At 35.1% G+C, this 24,549-nt stretch overlaps 1 protein-coding gene across 2 annotated transcripts; it reads right to left on the bottom strand.

The window, feature by feature from the left end:
* Positions 1-1,353: 1,353 nt before the first annotated feature.
* On the bottom strand, positions 1,354-24,427 carry LOC125662610 (uncharacterized). 2 transcript variants are annotated; one of them, XM_048894885.2, is made up of 7 exons: positions 24,286-24,427; positions 6,641-7,249; positions 5,411-5,568; positions 4,293-4,463; positions 3,974-4,207; positions 3,845-3,876; positions 1,354-3,615 (listed from the first exon to the last, which is right to left on the bottom strand). In XM_048894885.2, the coding sequence occupies exons 2-7, from the start codon at positions 7,239-7,241 to the stop codon at positions 3,408-3,410; spliced, it is 1,404 nt and encodes a 467-aa protein (XP_048750842.1). In that variant the 5' UTR covers positions 7,242-7,249; positions 24,286-24,427; the 3' UTR covers positions 1,354-3,407. The 2 variants fall into 2 exon arrangements, with proteins under 2 accessions (XP_048750842.1, XP_048750843.1); XM_048894886.2 differs by having other exon boundaries at positions 5,411-5,547; positions 24,286-24,426.
* Positions 24,428-24,549: the final 122 nt, after the last annotated feature.

Genomic DNA, 24,549 nt, shown 5'->3' with positions numbered 1-24,549 from the left:
TCAAGTAGGGTATACAGAAAGAGACCAATGAGGAAGCTTAATATCCAGAAATAATACAGGAGACCTGGTAATCAACGTGACAGATGGAGTGAAATACGGAAATATCCTTTTTTTCTATAGGTACATTGGAAACAGGAAATAATGCCCTAGACTTAAATTATCACTTTCCTGTTACAAATTTGATTTATGCATTGTTCCCGTCAAGGACACCCAAAAATGATATTGCATAATGATAATGCATGTTACTTATAGCTGACCATATCTTTATCGCCTATGTTTATTATTCAAGATAATGTCAATATCTGTGTTGTATTCGCTTTGATAAAGGTATGTTATTTTTAAAAAGGTACAGTGGTTTAGAACATCTCGACGGTCTTTAAAAAAGGTATGTTTTAATCGAAATTGGTGCAAATCTGAAACATAAATAGCTCAAAGAACATTGTCATTGCAGACACTTACGCTAAATGTTGCGACTCTGCAATTGGTTGTCACTCAATGACTCCATATCGTGGTTCATTTTCAGTTGGTTTGAAGTCAAACCCTGCTGGGTGGGTATCCACAGACTGAAGCGCCTCCTAAACCTCTTGATTTTTAGCTAACGCAAACACCATTTACAGATACAATGCGTAGGTTTCTGACAATTGTGTTTAATGGCAACATTTACATATGTACATTGGACATGATTTGGACTATACGCTGTAATAAAGACATGTGAAGATGATGAGCAATGTTCAATTTCAAAATCCCACAAAGAAGAACAAATTGATATTTGAGCAAACACTGTTAGATGGTGGGATTAGGTGCCTAGGAGGAAATTGAAGATAACGAACAGTGATCAATATCATAACCAGGCACCCCACGATTCTGTGATTGTCCAACTCTATTTTATATTCCTTATAGGAGTTATGAGGCTATGGGGTAATATCCAGAAGACCAGTGATTCTCACTTCAATTGCCGAACGATCATATTGACTCAGGTGTGCGTTGTTGAATGCATGCTTAAATGTCAATAGAGGAAACATTAAAAACACCGTCACTTTTCATTTGGAGAGTATGTTTTAGCTCACCTGCAAAAGTGTAGATTTTCTTTCTTTGTCCAGAAGACTACATGCTGATGAATTTCTGTGCATTTAAGCTAACATTTGTGTAAAATTTAAGGGTTTTGTCGTCTGTAAACTTTTTTGTTTCACATTTCCAACTTCCCTATAAAAACTTATGGCCCAGGTTTAATCAAACTACAAAGTTATATGCGGAACTATAGGGCTATTATCCTTATAATTTGGTTATTAACATTAGTTGAGTGCATGAGAACAGGCTGTGTGGGGTTATATCTAAATTCAGTGGTAGTCAATAGTCACTAATAACTCCTTTTTTATTTCATTTCAATTTATACAGCTGCAAGATATCAAAGAATGTTTTGATTATGAAATTGAAATAACAAATTGAAATCTGACATAAGCTATAGCACCACACAAATGTAACAGGTAAAGAATAAAAAACATGATATCATAACATAATTACAATGTTATCTATTACAATTGTTTTGATTGGACAAAATAAATCTAAACGATAATTTACACATTAATAAATCCAAAAACGCTATGTATATATACGCGCCTGAAAAAATAAAATAATGCAGGGAAACCAATCAAATTTTTAAAATTGATAACACAGGGAACGATTTGAATTTTAAGAATCAAACATTTTTTAAAGAATCTATCGATGTGTTACCTCTGGACATTTTACTATCAAACTTAAAATTCCCAGAGTTTACACATCGATAAATTCTTTTTTTTTAAAAATTGTTTAATCCTATATTAAGGATAATCCATGCATATTGAAATTAGCTGACTTCCTATGCGGTCCTTTTAATTACACTGTACATAATAATGAGCATACAAATAATAAACCATACAATATTAGTAATGCAATTTTGACAGGATTTAATCAATAGTTGCATAATGTGTTTAAAATGACATTTTTCATATTTTACATCAGAAGAGTATATTTTTATCGCACAAAAATAAGTATTAACAAACCTGGACATGGTATTATATAACATCCCTTGGCTAATACCGAGTTTACAGCTTTCTCAAATCTTTGCCTTGTTGTCAACTGTTTTCTTTTTATTTCTAAAGGCATAACATTCAAATCCTTAATGGCATTGCAAACAATCCAAGAAAATTCTTTGCCTTTTATCGTAGGTATGAATCACTTCTTATTGGTAGTACTTTTAACAGAGATAATTTGGTGCTTTATTATTAAGCATATCAAAATTATGATTCAATCTTAATCAAGTAGCTCTTTCATCAATTCTTAACATACCCAAAATGTCTAAAATGAAAGGTGAAGATAATGAATGCTGGCGGTAGAACCAAGATTCAAAACAACTTCAGTTTGTGTTACTTGCCCCTGTACGTTTAACTTGCTCGTCAGTACCACTATATAAAGATGAACATGCTTAATTAAAATGACCTGTAAATTTAGACAAAACACATTTCTGCATAAAATGTAAGTCTGACATTTACTTTCTGTGTGCTGCTTTAAACAATATTTTCGCATGAGAGAAACTAATCTATACATAGGCCTAAACATTTGACACAATCAGATTCTCTGACTCTATGGCCATTACATTGAATTGTAAAAGGACAGCCCTACATTAGCTGTGACATACGCCCCCGATGATTTAGTAAAACATCAATACTAGCTTTGCGGTTTGGCATTCTATTTTACTGCAAAGTTCGTTAACATTAAGAGCTTTTGAAATCGGGTTTGTCTGTCTTTGTTGAATCTTTAACGAATGACTGGTTTGTGAATACTTTGTTTATATCGAGCACAAGGTTGTCCAGATTTCTTATTTCTATTGTAAGTCGTTTTTGCAATAAGGAAATTAGACCCGAAAGGCAAGACTAAACAATCTTGTGCTGGTGATGAAATTCACAAAAATAAATACAATAAAAATCTGTACTTTTTTTTTTTTTTTACCAATTTACCGGTAGAGACATCGGATAGTAATTCTGTAGTTTTCAGGGTAAGGATGACCATTTAAAACTTAGTTTTCTACCCTTATCCCCCAATATCTAAGGGGAAAAGGACTGTGCACTTACTGGAGATACACCAGTATTTAATATCTACCAAAACGTGAAATGGATAAATCATTTTTTTTCTTTGAAAAGCGAGATGGTAAAAAGGGGCCCCAAACTACAGCTAAAGTTGGTAGGTCCTTTGTAACATTTTTCAATTTTCGGAGTTGTTCAAATTAAATGGTTTTTGTTTTGCTAAGTGCAATCATTTCACAACAATAGAAAATATTTGATGCAAGAAATGGAAAGAAAACATATATTGTTTGATGAACATATGGACGTTTAGTTTTAATTTATATTCTTATTGACTCATTGATAGTGCATCTATCGAACGTGAACTCTAACAAAGCCCGTATATTGTCCCACACTGTCTGGATAGTGGTCTCTTATCCTCCAAACGCAACAACTTGGTATTACCCGCCTTTTGCCTGCACCCAAGTGGCCATACATGAAATGGGTAAACCTTTGGTAAGCATCTTGTCGAATTCTACGATTCATGTCATTCCTTTCCCAAGCTGACATGATGGTTTGCCTAAGATAGAATATCAAATACACAGTTTCAACATCAACTTAATAAATATCTCAGAGGTATCCAGGTGGTTCCTGATCCTCTGTAGAAGGTATGATAGTCTATGAAATAGATAGATAGATGAGTTTATGAAATCATCCGACACTATACTACCCTATAGGTTTATTTATAAATATATAAATGTAACATTGGATTTGGAATTTCAGCAGGAGCAAAATATGTTATATCATACCTGTATCTTAGGTCCAGTAGCAAATCGAAGAACTGAAATAGCAAAGTTCTTTTGTAATAAATTCTTTCTGAATGTTTTTAGATTTAAATTTGATAACGAAATTCAAATGCGCCATGATGACATACTCACTTTATCTGTTGATATGCAGTTTTGAGGGGTCTGTCTGCAACAGACATTTTCTTCTTTTGATGGCATTTCTCTGCATTTCTCACACACACACCAGTTTGGGTTATAGCTTTGAGAATCAGATTCCAATATTCCATGTGATCTTTGAGATAATTTGTTTATGCGGAATGGCTGCCTTCCCCATGCATTCGCTATCCATTCCTCAGGATATGCTGTTGTCATCTCAGTAGTCCGTACCTACAAGAAGGAAAACTGATTATTAATTAAAATGTCAACAGGAGTAGAGTGGTTATTGTGCAGATTTACGCATAACAAAATATACCCCTATATGAAGATCCGGGTCTTTTCTTTCATGTTCTGTTAGTTCATGACGGAGTCGTCCCTTTTTTCTGGGAGCTGAGTAGCGTTGTTGTCCACGCCCACGCTCATATACCCTGTCCCTCCTAGAGATGAAGGATGAGTTTCGTCCCCTACTGTACACTTTTCTTCCACTCTATAAAAAAATATATTTTTTGTATTGCTTATGGGATATATGAGATTGATCACTGTTCGTTATGAAAGGTTAAAATAACGAACAGTAATTAATCTCATAACTCCTATAAGCAATACAAAATAGATAGTTGGGCAAACACGGAACCCTGTTATCTTCATATCTCATAATTTGACACACAAAATAGAGTATACATTTGGGATATATATGTATATTTGAACTGCCTGATGAACCATGTACACATGAGAAAGCGCTAACAGTAAATGATTGTTTTTTATGGAATGTGTCATTCTGATAATCAAGATTTATTTACAACTGTACCGCCTCAACTTCTAATATAAATATATATATCCAAATTGTGTTTTTAAAAAATCACAGTGTCCGGTATAAAATATTAAAAGAAATAGAATAAACAGTACACAAAGTTAAATTTTAACGCAAGCGCTTTTATTTTATAATCCTCAGGCGTTACATTTTAAAAATGTAAAAAGAAAAAAAAAATTAAAATGAAAGCGCTTGCGTTAAAATTTTAACTTTGTGTATTGTTTATTCTATTTCTTTTTTTACTATATATATATATGTAGAGAGAGAGAGAGAGAGAGAGAGAGAGAGAGAGAGAGAGAGAGAGAGAGAGAGAGAGAGAGAGAGAGAGTAAATTTCCAGAAAATGTCCATGGCATAGGCAATAAGTAGAAAAATATATCCAACGATGACTAAGTACACATGTTCCACATTCAATTGATTACACTTAGCGCTTTCACCGTGGGTTCGGCTCTTCAGAGTGTAACAATTTTTACAAAGAGTACAATGGTGTGTGTGTGTGTGTGTGTGTGTGTGTGTGTGTGTGTGTGTGTGTGTGTGTGTGTGTGTGTGTGTGTGTTTACTTACATTGTACACAACGGTTCAATATTCGACATGCATTCATAACTAAAACACGATGGACTGGGGTACCTTTTGAATTTTCATCACCGCCTGCTGTTTTCGGGATAATTTCTTCAGTTTTTTCCCCATTTTTCTAACGATATCCTCATGTTCTTGATCTGCTTCGTGAAGTTTGTCCAATTCTCCTCCTTGTCTTTGTAATTCAACTGTTAAATGAATTCGTTTCCCTAATAAATCATTATACAGAACAGGATGAAATGAATTGCGTTGAATAAACAATTCTTTATCTATAATTCATTTACCCGTATTTGGATACTCAATACAGTTAACTCATCTATCATTAGAGCCAAAATGTGATACAACGGGACAGAAATACAGTACAACTCGAATATAGCGAACACGGATATAACGAAATTACGGCTATAGCGAAGTGAAAACGATTTCCCCGGCAAATTCTTTATATATTCTATATAAAAATCTGCGTCTATAACGAACACGGATATAGCGAATTCACGGATATAACGAAGTAAATTCCTATTCCCCTAGAATTAAAATTGAACGTAAAAATGACTTTTTTACGAATTTATTTTTTTTCATTTTCAACTCTGTGAGTTTTAACAATCGTTTTCCATTGACATAAAGGATCCACACTTATTCCGACATTTCTGTTTGTATTTTTTCATGAAAGGTTGTTAACGCAAAACAATACTTGCACATACGTTTAGGAAATATATTGTCGGTATTGTTTACTATTATTGATTGCATTTAATTTATCGTACACTCATTTATTTATGTAAAGCAACAAGTAAATGACAATTCCAATAGACTGTACATGTATGTATTGTACAAACTTTTGTTGACATTTCTCGACATGTTCTTGCATGACTTAATAATCTATCAAGATAAATTATCATATAGAAATCAATGTGTATATTTCTTGTATAAAAATATTTCTTCTCGAAAATATATAGGCTTCATTTCTCTTAAAAACAATACAAACGCAAGTATATCGATTGTTGCTTTCTTATATAACTGGTATACATGTTGAATAAAAAAGTTTTATAACGAATTCGTTATATTTGAATTATGAATTCGCTATAAACGTATAGCGAATAACGCTTATAGCGAATTTTTATGGAGGGTCCCCAGAAATTCGCTATATCAGAGTTTTACTGTATGTTGCCATTCGTACAAAAGTGTGTCTGGTCTACCAGAGGATAACGTAAAGAAAATATTGGTGAACAGTTTGTGTTTAGAATAATCAGCATATAGCTAAACTAAAGCAATTACCCAAAATACCTTGTATATCAGATATACTTTTGTGTTGATTGTCGATGCAGCTTAGATACATCTCTTCAAGCTCCGGGTCCATAGGTTCCTTTTCAAGAAGTTTGATTGCGTTCAAGTAAGTGTTATTTCCTCCTGAAACGTAGCAATCTAACTCACTTGCGATCTGTTTTAGTTCTGTCCAAACTTTTTTAAACTCTGCATTAGCAAGAGAGGAACAGAGCTGATGGCCACAATATTTGTTCCTAATCTCCCTTATCCGATCTATGTTGGCGGATTCGGAACGGTCTGTCGAACTCGGAGTGTTACCCCATCCATTATTGTGAGCTTTTATACCACTTACATTTCGCAGTATACTGTATAACAAAACGAGGTCGAAATCGTTATAAGTCCCATTAAACTGTCCATTATGGGGAAACAACAGTGCCTTTTGTTCTTTGTTAATATGTTTAGAGAGTTTACTTTTCATTGTTCCCAGCATTGTTGAAAACTGCATTTCAGGTATATGCATACGCAAAATATCCCTATACAAATCCGTGCATGGATCAATAATGGCGCGTGACAACCTTGCTGCATTGGTTGTCTGCGCAGTAGATGCATACTTAGATGCCATATTAGGACCTGAAAATATAACAGAGTATAATTTAAGCCCATGCCTCTAGAATGATGCGTAAAAACTTAATGCATGCGTCCTCTTTCATAGATCAGGTATTGCAAGTGTGACGACTTTGATCAAGCAGACAAATCAGTTAAACATGCTAACAATTCGGATTTATACATATCAGGGAGAAATCTCTACTATGTACAGAAATTTATGATTGTCTGTTTCCCATCATCATTTGTACAACACCTGGAGATCATTGGTACTTAGTATTACGCTATGCCATTTGTAGGTGAAGTGGCTTAATTTGTATTGACAAAAGACAGAAGTTGCAGGCAACAGGAGTTAAAAGCATTGTAGCATCTATCCATGGAATCTCTTAGATTGTCTGTTCCATTGTGATTGAAAAGGGGATCAATGAAAGGTGAAAATAACGAGCAATCATTAATTTCATAACTCCTATAAGCAATACAAAACAGAGAGTTGGGCAAATACGAACCCCTGGACACACCAAAGATGGGACCACGTGCCCAGGAGGAGAAAATATCCCATGTCGACAATCACAGTCGCCGTGAACACTATAGTTTGATCAGGTAAACGGAATGGTCTATAGTCAAAATGAGTGTGCCAAGAAGGGCCTAACAAACGGTATCAAACACGTCATGTAGCATTTGCCTCAAAGATAGTTTATATTGGCAAACTTAATCATTATAACGACCACATAATTTACAAAATGCTGACTTTAAACGGACTCTTGAACCCCTATAACATCAATTTGTTTGCCAGTAGCCTGCCTCGATTTGAAAACTGCTCATACGTAAATGGAATATTGCTACATAAATAGGGGAAGTTGACGATGGATAAGCTGAAGTCTTACCGTTTCATAAATGAACAGTTAATATAATGAACAGCGATCAATGGAAGGTGATGATAACGAACAGTAATCAATCTCATAAATCATATAAGAAATATATGATAAATAGGTGGGCAAACATGGATCCCTGGACACACCAGAGGTGGAATCAGGTGCCCAGGAAGATTGAACATCCCCTGTCGGCCGTTCACACCCACAGTGAGCCCTATGTCTTGATCAGGTAACCGAAATCATCGGAAGTCAAATCAGTGTACCAAGAACGTATCAACAACCAGTATGAAACACGTCAGATAGTATTTGACCCAATGATAGGTTATATTGGCAAACTAGATCATTATAACGACCATGAATCTTTTGTAATATTTTGACTGTTGTAACTCTATAACATCAACTTGTTTGTCAGTAGCCTGCCTTGATTCGAAAAAAAAAATAAATATGGGAAGTTAACGATGGACAAGCTTAATTTGCCTCCTTTATCATAAAATAAATCAAATTGCTGATTTTCACCTCGCATATATGTGTTGAAACAGACAAAGGGATGTTAGGTTCATTAGGGGGACGCTTTACATTTCGAGCTGACATTTTAGCGGCTACTGCTTGTCAACGACAATCTTCTAAATGTAAAACATATACGGTACCAATTTTGATGCACCAGATGCGCATTTCGACAAATAATGTCTCTTCAGTGATGCTCAACCGAAATAAATACATTTGTATTTTCAAGCTAGTAACGAAGTACTTAGTACTGGGCTATAGAGACCCTTGGGGACTAACAGTCCACCAGCAGAGGCCTCGACCCAGGGGTCATAATGTAAAACTTATACGGTACCAATTTTGATGCACCAGATGCGCATTTCGACAAATAATGTCTCTTCAGTGATGCTCAACCGAAATGTTTGAAATCCGAAATAACAATGAAGTTTTAGAGCTATTATAGGGGAAAACAGTGTGCCAAAAAAGTTAAGTCAAATTTGTCTAAGGATAAGGGCTATGCGTGAGGGAGATAATCCTTAATTTTGAAATGAATTTCTAAATTTTATAACAGCAATTAAATATACATCCATATTTTCAAGCTAGTAACGAAGTACTTAGCTACTGGGCTGTAGAGACCCTTATGCTTTATTAGAAATAGGAAGAAAAAAAGCGTTTTACCGATCCGACGGATTAAATTAATATGGATGTCTAATCCGATGTTTAAAAAATGGGTAATTCGTCGATCAAACAAAATTATAAACTTTTTTTACCGATAGAACAACGAAAAATACATTATTAAATAAATTTGTCACTAGTTTTTTTTTCCATCGGAGATAATTTTAATGAGGAGGGAGGCAATTCCAAAGAAACTATGATTTTACTTTGGCCTTTCTTAATCAGCAGTAATGCAATAATTTCATACTATCATCGGATTCTTCTGTTAATCGCTTCTGTCACTTGTTTGAAATTGTTCAGTAACCTGTGCTACCACAAATGTGAAAAACTACAAAAATGAGACCACAAAAGTCGAGTCCCCTTGTCACAGTAGGTACGATAAAGATCCCTCTCTACTCAAAGGCCGTGCAGAGCATAGGCTTAACTTTTGCAGCCCTTCTACGGCAATGGTGATATCTCCATTAGAGTGAATATGTCTCGATCGGGACGTTAAATTATAAACAACCAACAATCCGTGTCTTGATCAGAACTTCAGTCAATGATACAGATGGTATATTATCTTTTTCCACAATGTGTCTGCCATAAGTGGACTGAATTAACTATGACTATGGTTAAACACCCGGGGGTCTCTTACTTGAACTTCTTGGCTAAACTATACATGTACTTTCCACACTTTTCACGTGCTGGACTAACCAAAATTACGATAGGCTTTACCCTCTTGTTGATAGATACGGTTAGAATCCTATTTTGTATTGCCTATAGGATTTATGAGATTGACCACTGTTCGTTATCTTCATCTTCCATACGGTCCCAACTAAATGCCCTTTGTAGGCACTCGATTAGTGGTTACGTCTAAACTGATGAACAACACCCGAGGCCATTCTCTGCAAGCATCAGAATTTCTAATATAGGGATGGAAAGGTACCCTCACCGATTTTGCTGAAATTTGGCAAATAGTGATTATTTGATACCCTCTCACAGAATTTGATGCCAAAATTCGGAATTGAGGTACCGTTGCCATGGTAACATGAACACCTGTAAAGTGACTCCGAAGATGCTTAAAAATGCTCGATTTTGGCCAGTATTTAATTAAAGAAAAACAAATTAATGTTTATGTTGTACAAATTTCTTTATTGCTTACTAAAAGATTAGGTTCAGCATAACAAACACATAATAAAACATTAATAAATCAAGATTACATTGCCTATCGTTTATGCAGTTGAAAAATCATTGTTTTGGCCATTTTATGGCATCATTTACAGGAAAACACAACATACATCTATGAAACTTATGTATGTTTTAGTTCATGACATTATGTGTAAAATATAAAAAAAAAAATAACCGATGTCTTATTTTGCTAAATAAAATAATATGCCTTCAAAGTTTGGTTGCCATGGTAATATGAAAAATTTCACAATCTGGATATACAGTACACGACACGGTGGAACAAATTTGCCCCAAACACGGTGGACCTTTAAAATTGTCGGCACCGTTGGAGTCCCTTTTTTCCGCGCAAGATAGACATTGAAGTTCACGGAGGATGTCACCTGTACCTCCGTCGATGCCACCGTGTACCTACGTGTGATAAAACTAAGAAATAATTTCCGAAATGATTCACCCAAAAAACCTTTTCGCTAGGCCAGCATGCATGCCCCCACCCCATTAATTATTTAGAAATTTGCTATCAATCATTCAATTCTTGCAATTGTTGTTTAATGATACGTTGGTGTTTTCGGTACATATCCGTATGTAAACTTCCCTGCAGACGTTCACACCTTTTTATGAAACGCCCAAATTCTCGACATCCTGTATATGAACACCTGTGTTATTCCTACCACTCGTCGGTACATTGTTTCACGGCAAGTGCAGCACAATTTCACCAAATAAAAGAAGGGTCATGAACAACGACAATCACATGCCAGTAATTTCAATTTGATAAATAGCAGTTCAAAGATGTGTACTATAAGCAGTGGCTTATTTTTAACGTAGGGTTTTCATTGTAATTAGGAATAGATAATGGCGCGTAAAATATCGAAGAAAATATGCATATCGCAAGATTTGAATTTCATCGCTTTCAAACTCGAAAACTACACAAACTGTTTCATTTAAAACACATGTAAAGTAGTTTTAGGTATGAAATGAATTAATTTTGCTGAAAAAATTAAAAAGTTTCAAAACAGGCGATGTGTCCTTTAAGGTCAGCTATATACTTGTACATGTTTACATTGGAGATGAATTTCATTATGTACTCACCTGTGATGCAGTGTGAGCAAAGAATCAAATTTTTATCACCTAAACAAATAAATATTAAAAATATATTTACTTTTAAACAAACCGTTAGAAAACTCCGTACTTTCATTAAGAAAATAATAAAATAAAATGTGCTCCTCTACCTAGAATGTCCATACTTCACATTAATAATGACACGTTTTTTTCTAACTTGATAAATACTTTATTACACGCATGTATTATTTACTAAATGTATATATAACAGCTTTTTGTCTTTATATTTTTGTATACCATTGCATAATGGTGATGAGATCCAATAAATTGAATTGAGTACATGTAGTCTTGAAATATCACAAAGTATAGAGTTGACAACGATTGAAATAAAAATGCAGACGTTTTCTCGTTTATTCAGTGACTCACAAACTTGCGCCTCTTCTGAATGAAAGTTGTAAAACAAACGTACTAGGTTTTTGGTCAGTTGTAACATAATACGGGGGTAAAATTCATATTATATCCGCTAGCAATGGGTTGTGGGTCAACTGTGCCTTCGTGGACGAAGAATCTTGGCTAGAGAAGATGGAGAAAAATGCCTAGATAGTCCGCTTGCATTAACATGCATTATGAAGGTGAAATCGAAGAATTATCCAGTAAATCCAATGATGTTGCAGTATATATAGCATGTATTTATTTTATTTTTGACTAAGAGGGAGATAGACAGCTAAGCACGTAACATCGTTTTAGAAGGGGGGGGGGGGGGGGGGGGGGGCTCATTCATTAGTCCTAACCCGGACCAGCCGAAAAATTCAACATGTAAAGAAAACAATATGGGAAATAAAAAAAAAAGTATCAGAATGAAAATGGATGGATAATTAATCAGAAAGAAATTGTACTTTCAAGATTTATACTGAACGTATTAAACTGCCCGTACCTGCATACATTCATGAATATTATAATCAATGATTACCAACGCTCTCTCTCTCTCTCTCTCTCTCTCTCTCTCTCTCTCTCTCTCTCTCTGTTGCTTTCATTATCTAATGCATCTAAAGATTAAATTAAAGATTTTAATTATCAATAGCGTACATGAATAAAAGCAAATAATCGTTAAGTCATTTCTGTTTATATTGATATTAGTCTTATTTTTTTCATGAACTAGTTGCATTTGACACCGTGGATTTACATCCTTAAATATTGATTAAGGTTTTCGTAATCGGACAATTTAAGCACCATTTTTGTTGTTATTTTATTGCTTGTCAAGAATGTTACACAATTTAACCGGCAACATACCCTAAGGAAGGGTTTGGCACTAAGGCACGTCCGACATAATAAACAAGAAACTACCAATCTTGAACCGTGTGGTGGAATAATCTCTATTTTTAGTTCTAATAAATAAATCACGGTCGGCAGTGATGTTTTACGACATCTACTCGATGGTAATTTTAAACAGTTTATTTGAATTGACTATAATACAGTGTTTATTAGGATAATAAATTACGTCGTAAACGTTTGTCATTTACATGAAGTATTTAAATATGGAGAAACTATCAGGGGTTTTTCTGGAAAGTTGGTCAGGGCTAGTGGATATAAAATCAGGTCTAGTAAAAATCATTTGAAGTAGCCCGACTGGTCTAGTGCTGAAAAAAGTAAATTTCAAACCCTGGCCCCTTCTGATACATTGAAAAATATAAGTAATGTTAGCACGGGGCTCTATAAAGTTCAATCTGCAGTTTGCTCATACTTCGTCATTCAATAACTTATTTAAAATTAAAAAAAAAAATTGTCGGGTTAGCGGTACTATGATGTATGACTATAACAATGACCTGTGTATAACTTGTACATTCCATGCAAATTCGAAGGGGTTTTTGGCTCAGTAGAACAATGGGGTCAGCTAATCCGTGTATTTGAAATCAACAGAAGTGCTTAGCTTCTTGCGGAAAGTGTAAAATATATTGGGTCGGCGCAAGATACCCGTGATATTAGACTAGATCTGATATCGCACCGACCCAATATATTACACACTTTTCATAAGAAGTCAAAACCCAAACTAGCTAACCGTAATTTAGTTATGCTGTGACAAAGACCCCGGGAATTTGCATGGTATATACTTATTATACAAAAATCATTGCATTATCAAGACATTCCCGATAAACATTTTTTTTTTTATGAAAACCTCTTATCAAAGTACATTGAACATAAGTCTCGGTCAAATGTAATTAACTCGGGATTTTAAAAATAAATTATTCGATGGTTTGTATTTTTGCTTCTATTAATTATATAATAACTTAATTCCAATTTGTTAATCATTGACAATGCTCTAATTTCTATATTGGATTAAGTTATATTTGTCAAGATGCATATTAACACAATGTGATGGAAGTAATTATGTTAAACAGCGCATTTGTCAGAGAGAGAGAGAGAGAGAGAGAGAGAGAGAGAGAGAGAGAGAGAGAGAGAGCACATCGGTAATTATTAAATATCCCTATTACATGCTGTACATGTATGCTTTTCATTTACTGAATATACTAATTCGCATTCAAAACAGGAATTGCCTGCAATATAGAATTTAAGAATATTTTAATGAAGAAAGAAGACAAAAAGAAAAAAAAATCAAAATCAGGTTTTCTCAGAAACATAATATATAGTGTTTGGTATCGTTGGAATTGGCTCAAAATACTGAAAAACAACACAAGTATCAGGGGGGGGGGGATATTGACATTTTTTTTCTTTTCTTAAAATTCCACTCTTATCTTGATTATTTGGCCTGCGGCACATTTTCAAATCTCCCGCAAGGCACCCGTGGCCAGAACAAAGCTCCTAGAAGCTGTGTGTATTCGCAAATAACACACACCGTGGAACACGGAGGACACGGTGTATCTCCGTGGATTTTCTACGGTGGTCTTTCCACGGTGGGGTGTATAAAACTCGTGTCGTGTACTGTATGAGCCAAATTTCAAACAGTTATCTATATAACACCCTTAATGTATTTAATTTAGTATAAACATAATGTTCTCATGTTTCAGAAACATTTTAGTTGCCATAGCAACCATATTTTATGCTTTTATAATAAAACGGTAACAAATTGAAAAGTACGCTATTTGTACCTGAAAGCATTACAGGTCTGCATTTTACCATGTGACAGTGAAAACTGTATCTCAGTGTCACATTCTCTTTGTACATATGAATATAAAAATGGTTGCTCAAATTAGCATACCAGTGATAAATCATTTCGTTGCCACATATAATTTCTTGTAGCTTTGAGGAAAATTACTATACATTACTATAAAACTGATTTCTGAAAACAGAAATGTGCTACTTAATTGTCATGGGAAAGTGTTTTCTCACATTCACTATAAACATGCATACAGAGTTCATGGAAGAATTCATAGTTGTCACTGATGGAGGTTAAATTTATGCAATAATTTGCTGTAATTGAGTGTTGCTAAAACATGAAATGGAAAATGTAACAGAACGGTAAATATTGTATCCAATAATGTTGTGAGGTCAGCATTTTGTGAAATCAAAATGCTTTAATTATAAGCAAGGGAAGCAGAAATTACATCGAGAATGGGAGTCATCCTCAGAATCCAATGTTTCATATACTTCATACTAATACAGATGTGTTTTAAATGCAAGGTGAAGATAACGAACAGTGATCAATCTCATAACTCCTACAATCAATACTTAATAGGAAAAATATTAAGTAGGTGCCTGTGGGTACCACCCCTCTTTGCGGATTTGTCATTTTCTGACCCGATCCCCCTCCCAGCTTCCCATGGATGTGACAGTGTGTCGTTTGTTGTTTCACAATCAAAAGATACTATAAAAGACTAATTAAAATTGAACATTAAAACATACTGGGGAAAAAAATTGTTCCGCGTTTAAGCTGTATAGTTAACAAAGCTATTTCTCTAATTCTCTTCTTAAATTCTGGATGGTCTCCTCTCTGTGAGCTTCAACAAAATCGATATCATCATAAGCTTTGCTTTTCCTGTTCATTCGAGAGAAAAAAACTTGTTATTTGTTGAATAGATAAAATTTCATCATATAAAAATCTTCTAGAACCATCCCTTTTCCTTTCTCTAAACATGGCTTCTGCTACCAAAAATGGATCTTCCTTTCTCCCAGTTTTTAAACCAATATCAAATTTATCAATAAGAAACGACCTTTGGTTTTCATTGAACCTTTTGGTTTTTCTTTCAACTTTGAGTGCCCATCCTTTATTCATTATTTCACTTTCTTCTTGCCTGGTGCATTCACTAGGGACAGATACAGATATATTGGAGGCAATGAATTTGGCATTTTAGTAACATACATTTTTTGGTAATGTCACACCCTTGACTAGATTGACATTCATAAGAACATTCACAACAGCCAAACATTAGATGATTAGACAAATCTAGGAATGACGAAAACGAGAGTATGCAGCCCTCATTTGTGCAAGTGAACACATTTTCCGTTCTTTCAATTTTTTTGGGAAGGTTGTGAAAAGCAATCTCATTGGCCTCTTGCGGAACTTCTATTTTCCTTGGATAAGATTCCATCAGTGGGAGGTCTGAGGATGATATCAACTTTCCTGGACAAGTATAAAAACATTGAATAGACAACTGAAGTTATTCTATGGTCAGTTCATCCAGTATATGATAAAGTAAAAGAATATCGAAAATAAAGGAATTATAATTTTTTACACACCTTCTCCAACTAAGTAAGCTTTCCATGCTCTAATTCCAGCAGGTGAGAATGCAAAATTGTTGTAGGTTGAAATACCTGGTATCGGCTTTACACCACCTTTGCTGGTGTCAGGCCCCATTTCACCAACCACAGTGACTCTGTATTTTACAGTTTTCATTGACTGGTCTATTGCCTAGATTCAAACAAATAATGTGATTTCATTTGTGAATGTTTTCAATATATTTTGTAATTGCATATATCCTTTTTGTTTTCATTAATCAAAACACACACAATGCTATTTCTTACATTCATTAGATTTATAGATTTCTACATATGTAAAACCATCAAAACTGCAAAGATATACTAAAAACTTATTTAACCTTGAACTAGTAATGTTCATCCAAACCTAAGGCTGTATATATTAACCTCTTTCATTGTATATGCTGTAACTACATCATGTCCTTGGTTGACATATCTCCTGATTGCTGACTTAATAGTAGCAGCCGTCCTATCACATGTCCCCTTTCCATTCTGAGACTCACAAAAATTATACGTTTTCACAAGGCCACAATGAAATAGGTATGCCAGCATCTCCGTCGACTTGTAGCAATCTGCATTGTCGGACCATAGATGAAATTTTACATGGGCTCCATGGATGCCTTGGATCTGGTCCATGACATCACTTATTACACTCAGTGTAACATGGCTGTCCTTAAATCAAATGAAAAATGAAGCAGAATTATTAAAGGTCTGATAGTTCAATTATCTATTCAGTATCCTAAAATATACTAGTTAACATAGGTATATTTCTACCACTGACATTGCTCCTTTAACTCTTAATTAATTAAAACATGTTGACATTAAAAGGTAAAGTATTCGTAAGCAACCCACCAGCCCTCTCCCCCTCCGACCCTGATATAATGTATAGAGATAAGAGACAACGTGTGAATTGTTACACTTTATATCAAAGTCAACTGGTACCTGTGAGATTTGATTTGCAAATAGATGAACAAATCCAAGACTCCCGATACTTCCGTCATCTCTCCTACAAAAAGCCATGCATATATGCCAGGGAATTCCTCTCTTCCCAAACCAATCACATTGGTCCTCACGGAACTTGCGCGGTAGGAACTTCATTACCCAGTCACAGATCAATAAGACCTCTTCATAAGACTTTTTTTTTTCAAAGAGATGGGTTCTGGCAAGGTCCTGATTTTTGCATCGCAGAATGTGTTTCTTTAGGTTCCAGATACTCTGCGTTGCCTTTTGCATCTATTTTTGAGAAAGAGAACCCCAATTTTTATATTATAAATATATATCATTACTGCATTAATTTGCATTGTGATATCATCAGGTTGAGAGAGATATGATATGGAGTGTAGTGGTAATGCGGGAATTTGGATCACACAGTGTTGAATACAAGATTTTACTACACACATACAAGGCACTAAACGGATTGGGACCGGCCTATATCAGCGACCTCATCACTGTGTACGAACCAAAACGATCTCTGCGTTCATGCAATTCACGATTGCTAGAAAAACCCCGCGTTCGTACAAAGACCTATGGGGATCGAAGGTTTGATGTAACAGCTGCCACACAATGGAACAGTTTACCGATAGACATCCGTTCGTGTGGCACTGTCAAAAAATTTAAGACAAACATACAGTGGTCTGCAACTTCACTATCACTAGAGAGATGTATCTATAAAAGTAAGATCTAATGAAAAGGCAAGTTAATATAAAAAAAGTCAAGGTCATACATAGTAGTTATAATAGTTCAACTAAATGTTTTTCGTATATACTTATAATATTTGCATATGAAAAGTGAAGATAACAAACAATAATCAATCTTATAACTCTTATAAAGTAATAAATTCCACATTCTATATTCCTCTTATCCTAGAGATTTTTCACATGAACAATGGTAACAATTGGCCTTGTAGTTTTCAAGAAGAAGTTAACAATGTAAAATTGTTAACGGACGACGTATGATGAAGACCAATCGCAATAGGTCACCTGAGTGACTCAGTTGACTTAATACAATAAAGAGAAACAGCACTGCATGTACATGTACCTTGAAATCTGTTCTCAGGTACTATTTGGCTTGCAACAATAAAGCATGGTAATCCTTGTGACAATCTTGTGATATTATTTGATTGGTAACTAGCTTGTCGATGATTTCCTGTAATGTGACAAAAGCACGTCCTCCTTCTGCTACAAAGTAATGCAGACCTTCAAGACTTTTTCTTACTTGAGTTCCACACTGTGTGAGAATCCTAAACATTGTGCTGTCTCCTGTTAATGAAAAGAGAACATAATATAGACAATAGCTCATTCAAACAAGAATAGATACATGTACATTGTTATCTCTCATTAATGAATTGTCAAATTACTAATACATATTTATTACTATATTTCTTGGGGGGAGGGGGGGGGACTGAATAATAATAAAGTTAAAATATGCTTTCATTTCACGAGATGTTACATTTATCAAGTTTGCCTTCATAATAAAGTTCAATTATTAGATGGACAAAGGTCTTCTATTATCAGCTATATGCCTTAATTAGCTTTTTATGATGTCATTTTTTTTCTTTTTTAATTTGAAACAATATAGCTTGCCAATTTTATAATTACTAAAATATACCTAATGGAACAATGTTGTTTTGTTGACTGTATGCTTTGTACTGATGGATTATGTCAGCTGAGCCCATGCACCGTACAACATTTGGCATGTTATGAGTTGTTCCATCTGACATTTTCATTTTCTTCTCACCTTTTGGAAGATCTCGAACCACATGACTTGAAGTAATAAAGTCCAGAAAAACAGACTAGATGTTTTTCTGCTTTGTCTTTTTACCTCCCAATCAGGAATGGAAAGTGCAGGACCAATTGTCTTTGCATGGTTCAGAGCAGAATAGTATATGTGAGGTGTTACTTCTGGAATCTTAGTTAGAACATCTTTGAAGGGCAATTTGGAAGCAATGACTGACAAAACTTGACGTTTTTGCTGCCAAGTATCAGCTCTACTGTATGATTCCACAACGGGAGAGAAATCAAAATCACTAGCACGGCTTATTGGAACATCTCTATTCTCTCGTCTTTTCAATTCCTCAAACACTTGAATGGCATCAAATGGAAATACTATTCGAATTATGATTGTTAAAATTTCTAGAAATCTGTTTTGGTAAATGTTTTGGGCCTTTGTGGAATACGTTTGCCAGCGTCTTTTGCTGTTGATAGAAAATGTTTGCAATTTCACATTGTCAAGGAATTCATTGAGGCAGTCTACATGGTTGTCCATTTCAAAACTGTTGCATGACGATTGCTGAAAATATATGTATATATATATATAAATATATATAAAAGTTTGAGAAATATAATGTTGTAGTAGTTTAACATTTGATTTGTATTTTGTGAACAGAGATTAAAGCTATAGGGTAATTCAGTATGGGGGCAACCGCTGTACCAAATTTACAAAGTATCATGTACAGAATTCTCAAGATATTGAGTGGTTTCCTTTGTTGTGGTAGCTTAACTCTGACCTTTGCCCTTGTGACCTGAGAAACAATGGTAGTCAACTACAGTTACTTCATCTTCACTAGCCAAGGGCGACGCTCCACGGTGTTTCTCTTTGGCGCGTCACCCTTGGCTAGCGAAGATGCAGATACTTATACAAGAAATAAATTATCTGTAAGATATTGAGCAGACAAAAGCTGATCAAAAGACCGACCACCAGGTGTAAAACAATATGCCCCCTCTTCTTCAAAGGGTGCATATAAGAATTATATAAACAATATTTTAGGAAAGGTATTGAGTGAGAATGCAATAGATCAATATAGTCCAGGCATCAATCACCTACTTGGGATACTTATAACTAATCAAAGTGGAGTAAATACTAAATATATCTGACATTGTAACGTGTGATGATGTACATTGTACATGCATTACCTGCCCGAAACAAGTATGAAAAATTCTGTTGAAAACTAATTACTTTGTGCACTCTATGAACATAATACAATTTTGTATCAATAATAAAACGTTTATAATCAATTTGTTTTGCAGATTCCCAAGCGTCTTCTGTGTAACTGAGCCTTACTGCCGATAAATAAAGACCGATTAAATTGTTATAACCTTTGATAATTTCGGCGTATTTCAAGCAAACATGCGTGCATTTTATTTCAAATAGAATTGAATAAAGATTATTATTGTAAGACAATATTATGCATTTTTGATCAATAAGGAAATTGTTTCTTTTAAAAATTCTGTTATAGTAATAATATAAATTATGATATTTCCGTGTTTTCAAAAACATAATAAATAACGTATGCTACCTACATGGGGAAATTAACTTTTATTCATTTTGTACATAATATACATGAATCCTGATGAAACTGTATAAAAATATATTTATATAAAAAAATGTCCGTGAATTAATCAAGAAATACTTATCCTAAATTAGCTGATCCAATGGGCAAAACAAGGCCGTGGTGCTTGTGAATTGACAATACTTCCGCATGACAAATTCCTCTACTCTTCTTCCCTCGTGTAGAATGATTACTGATGGAAAACGGTATTTCACAAAATTTCCGTCTTTTTTTGTTTGTGTTGCCTTTCAGGTAAAAATTAAAGTGATGTGTGCAAATCGAAAAGTCAGAAAACTTTGAACAAATTGGTATCAAACCAGCCTCTGATAAAATTATATTAACGTCCTCTTCACTATACTGTTGCAAAACAAATGATTCACCGAAACACTCAAAATTAGGTGATTTGAAATGACAATTCATTGTCTTTTCTTAAAAACATCCCAACTTTACATTCTGGTACTGCTGCGGTTGCAGACGTTTGTTTACATTTTCACTTTACTGTATACTGAGGAGTTCCACAAAGGGCAATAACTCCTGCCAATTCATACACATTTCAAAGCAAATCGTTGCATTTTCAACTTCGATTTATTTCTTTAAATCAAATATGACATTTCTGATTTTTTTTATATTTACATGAAATTGCTTATATCTTTAAAATACAATTGGCAACTGCACTCAGAATAGCTGTGTAATTTTTTTATTTAGATGTGAAAATACTTGATTTCTTAATGGTTAATTCAAATTTAAGCAGCCATTAAAAATTTGATAAATTTGACAGGACCCAGAAATTTCTGAAAATTGACAATGAGTAATATTTTAATTTTTCCGTCATACACATTCTGAAATAATTAATTACCCTAATGTCAAAGTGATAACAAATTGGAAAACTATTTCAAAATATATGGGATTTTTCTCTAAAAGAATGACCTCTGTTACCATAGCAACGCATGATATAGTAAAAATAACCAAACCCAACCATTCAAATATGATATAGTTATAATCTCTGAAAATTTCATGAAGATTGGTGACATGACATTTCCAGCCTACTTTGTTGCTTACAGAGAATAGCTCTTAAGAGTTCAATGGTTGCTCATACCACAACAGTTCTATCTAAATCAATACGCCGCTTCGACGAGTTTGCTTTTGAACTACGCTTGTACACAACAAAGAATATCGACTCTGTGAACTAAGTCTTAATGGCATCATTATCTCGTATGTTGATACTGTATGACACTCCGTTGGCTTCAGATGCAAACACTCAATCATTTGTTGACAATTAAACGCGACATTCTGATGGATTGTTTGTGGTACAAATAAACCATGGATGATACGGAAATCAAATACGCGAGTTTAATATAGACCTTTCATTATCCCGTCGGACACTCGGGAATTGTTACACGGGATTTCGCTGACCTCTTTCTTATTTCGGACAGGCCAGCCAAAACCGTATCCCTCTGGGGTTTTTTTTTTCCATCTGGTCTTGTGCTTCTGTACAGGAGGTGAACTGATGTCGAGAGTCAACAGTGAGTACCTGTACCGATACAAAAGGGGTTATCAAGGGAAAACATTGTAAGCCCTAATTACGAAGTGTCCCACTGGGGCGAGACATTAAAATACACTCTTTCACAAAGAACATCGGTCTCTTTCATTTATACAATGATATGTTCCTCAAGATTAAGTAAAAGGACAGAGGACAACTGAGCGGTTCCAAATCATAGCAGATTTCGTCCAGTACAGTATGTTGCCGAAAATGACATCTGCTGATATCCCACTAACATTTAAGATAAAAAGCTTGGCCAAGCTACTCTTGAACAAGTTCTAGGAGAAATTTGACAAAAGGCCCAGTTTCTCCGGACACGTGTCCACGACATCCATGTACATCTACACATACTATTCGAGCGAAAGGCCGATCTCACGGCCAACTAGAGTCCATGCTTTCCTCTAAATGTATTTCCAAGGATATGTGTTCTCCAGCCTAGCTAAAACTCAAAGAATTGTTCAACCTGTTACAGGGTTAACATTGATTAAGAAAAGTACAAAATCGTTTCGCTTTCTTCCGACAGGACAATAGTGCACTGCCACCGATTTTTGAAGAACAATTGATTAGATGTACGAATATATAGCTGTTAGGTCGATACAAGATTTCAGCTCATGTGTCCCTTCAAAACGTGGAACAACTGGTTAACACTTAACTACAGAAAGTCAGAATATGAGGATTGCCTTTCATGACTCTCAAAATTATCTGGATGAAATTGCAGAAAAACACTCTCAACGCATGATTTCTAAAAACGAAATGACTCCCCTAGTTTCGCTTTCCTTTGTAATAACTTCGACAATACGGTTTTATCACGACGTAGATACGGAAAACGCCGGTTTCTCTACGGATAAGCACGGTAGCTACCCGTATGTCCCGAGGAAAAATCCCGGTCAGTGCCGGCATGATCACGGAGCGTACAGTTTCTGCTGGTCCATTCACGGTTGTTTCACGGAGATACACGGATTATCAAAGTCTTTCTTCCTTGCATTTATCGTGTCTGTCCGTGTAGTTACTGGGAACAATCCGTGTACAGACCGTAGACATCCGTGTTCTTCAGCAGAAAAGTTTCGTACACGGATGACCCCGGACTTTACACGGTTACTTCCGTGACAACACGGACTTCTCGGTTGATACACGGACTTCTCGGTTAATACACGGACCTCTCGGTTGATACACGGTGGAACATGGTACCTACACGGATCAATACGGGGGGGGGGTTGGGGTTCTTCCGGGACGATACGGGGTAAAAATTAAACATGTTTAATATTTTCGCGGTTTGGCTTGGCCAAGCCGGATTGTCTCGGACTCCGCCGAACGCATATACGGTTTGTACACGGTGATGGCGGATTGTCACGGACCATCACGGATCAACAATCCGGGATAATCCGGCATCTCACCCATGTGATGGGTCTTTAACTACCGAAAGTCAGAATATGAGGATTACCTTTCTTTTGACTCCCCTAGTTTCGCTTTCTTTTGTAATACCTTCGTTACAATACCTATTTCTAGCAAAATTTGAATCTTAGAATTAAAAAAATGTTTCATTCTGCATGGTGTAAAAAACCCGGGTATGATGATTTTGTGTAAATAATATCTTCCTTGCCTAAAAGCATTTAAATGTCTCGTGTGTCAGTATTTCGATCAACGTCTCATTGTATGCTTTTGTGTAAATAATATCGTCCTTGCCTTAGAACATTTAAATGCCTCGTGTGCGTGTATTCCGATCACTGTCTCATACTGTCTCATTGTAACAGATGGCAACGGCCATGCTCGAGCAGTCGTTTAAAATCTGACATATAACTCCATTGTTTTCGTTGCAAGATTCCATGCATATAATAATAAGGTAAAAGACTAAATTCAAAACAAAATATCAGTGTTTCATAAATTATTAAAAATATTTTACGTTTCTTTACCCCAAATACACATTTTACATACATGAAAATAGTGTATACCCCTTTACGATTTTGCACAATAACTGAATTTTTTTTTACTGATGATACTGTGTTATCAACTAAAGCTGACGATGCTCTGAAAAATAAATACAATGTTTATGACACGACGTGTCGAAATATGGTGTGTGACAATCCTTGGCGTTTCACTATATCTGACGTTGAGCGGTGTCTGACGAACGTATACACATATCGATCACAATCAATATTGCGCACTTGAACAAAAACGACAAACGACTACCAAGTGAATATCCCACTTAATGCGAGGCATTGATTAGTTACCTTACCTATACTGGGTGTTAAAATTCACAAAGATCCTTAAAAGCGAATACACATTGTTGGATCCAGTGAATGATCTACCATGCCCCTCACAGAACTATCAACTGTTTGGAAGGAGGAAGACGTATATAACGACCTATCAGAGAAGTGGTGTAAATTTAGACGTGACGCAATCATTAAGAATAGGGTTTTAACGTTTGTTCAATAAAAAATGGAATGCCGAAATATTCAAATCTAGTGACGAGTCATTCAACACATTTCTGTGTTAAGGT

Source organism: Ostrea edulis, chromosome 8 (genome assembly GCF_947568905.1).
Source record: "Ostrea edulis chromosome 8, xbOstEdul1.1, whole genome shotgun sequence".
Lineage (NCBI taxonomy): Eukaryota > Metazoa > Mollusca > Bivalvia > Ostreida > Ostreidae > Ostrea > Ostrea edulis.
This window is presented reverse-complemented; position numbering and strand designations above follow the sequence as displayed.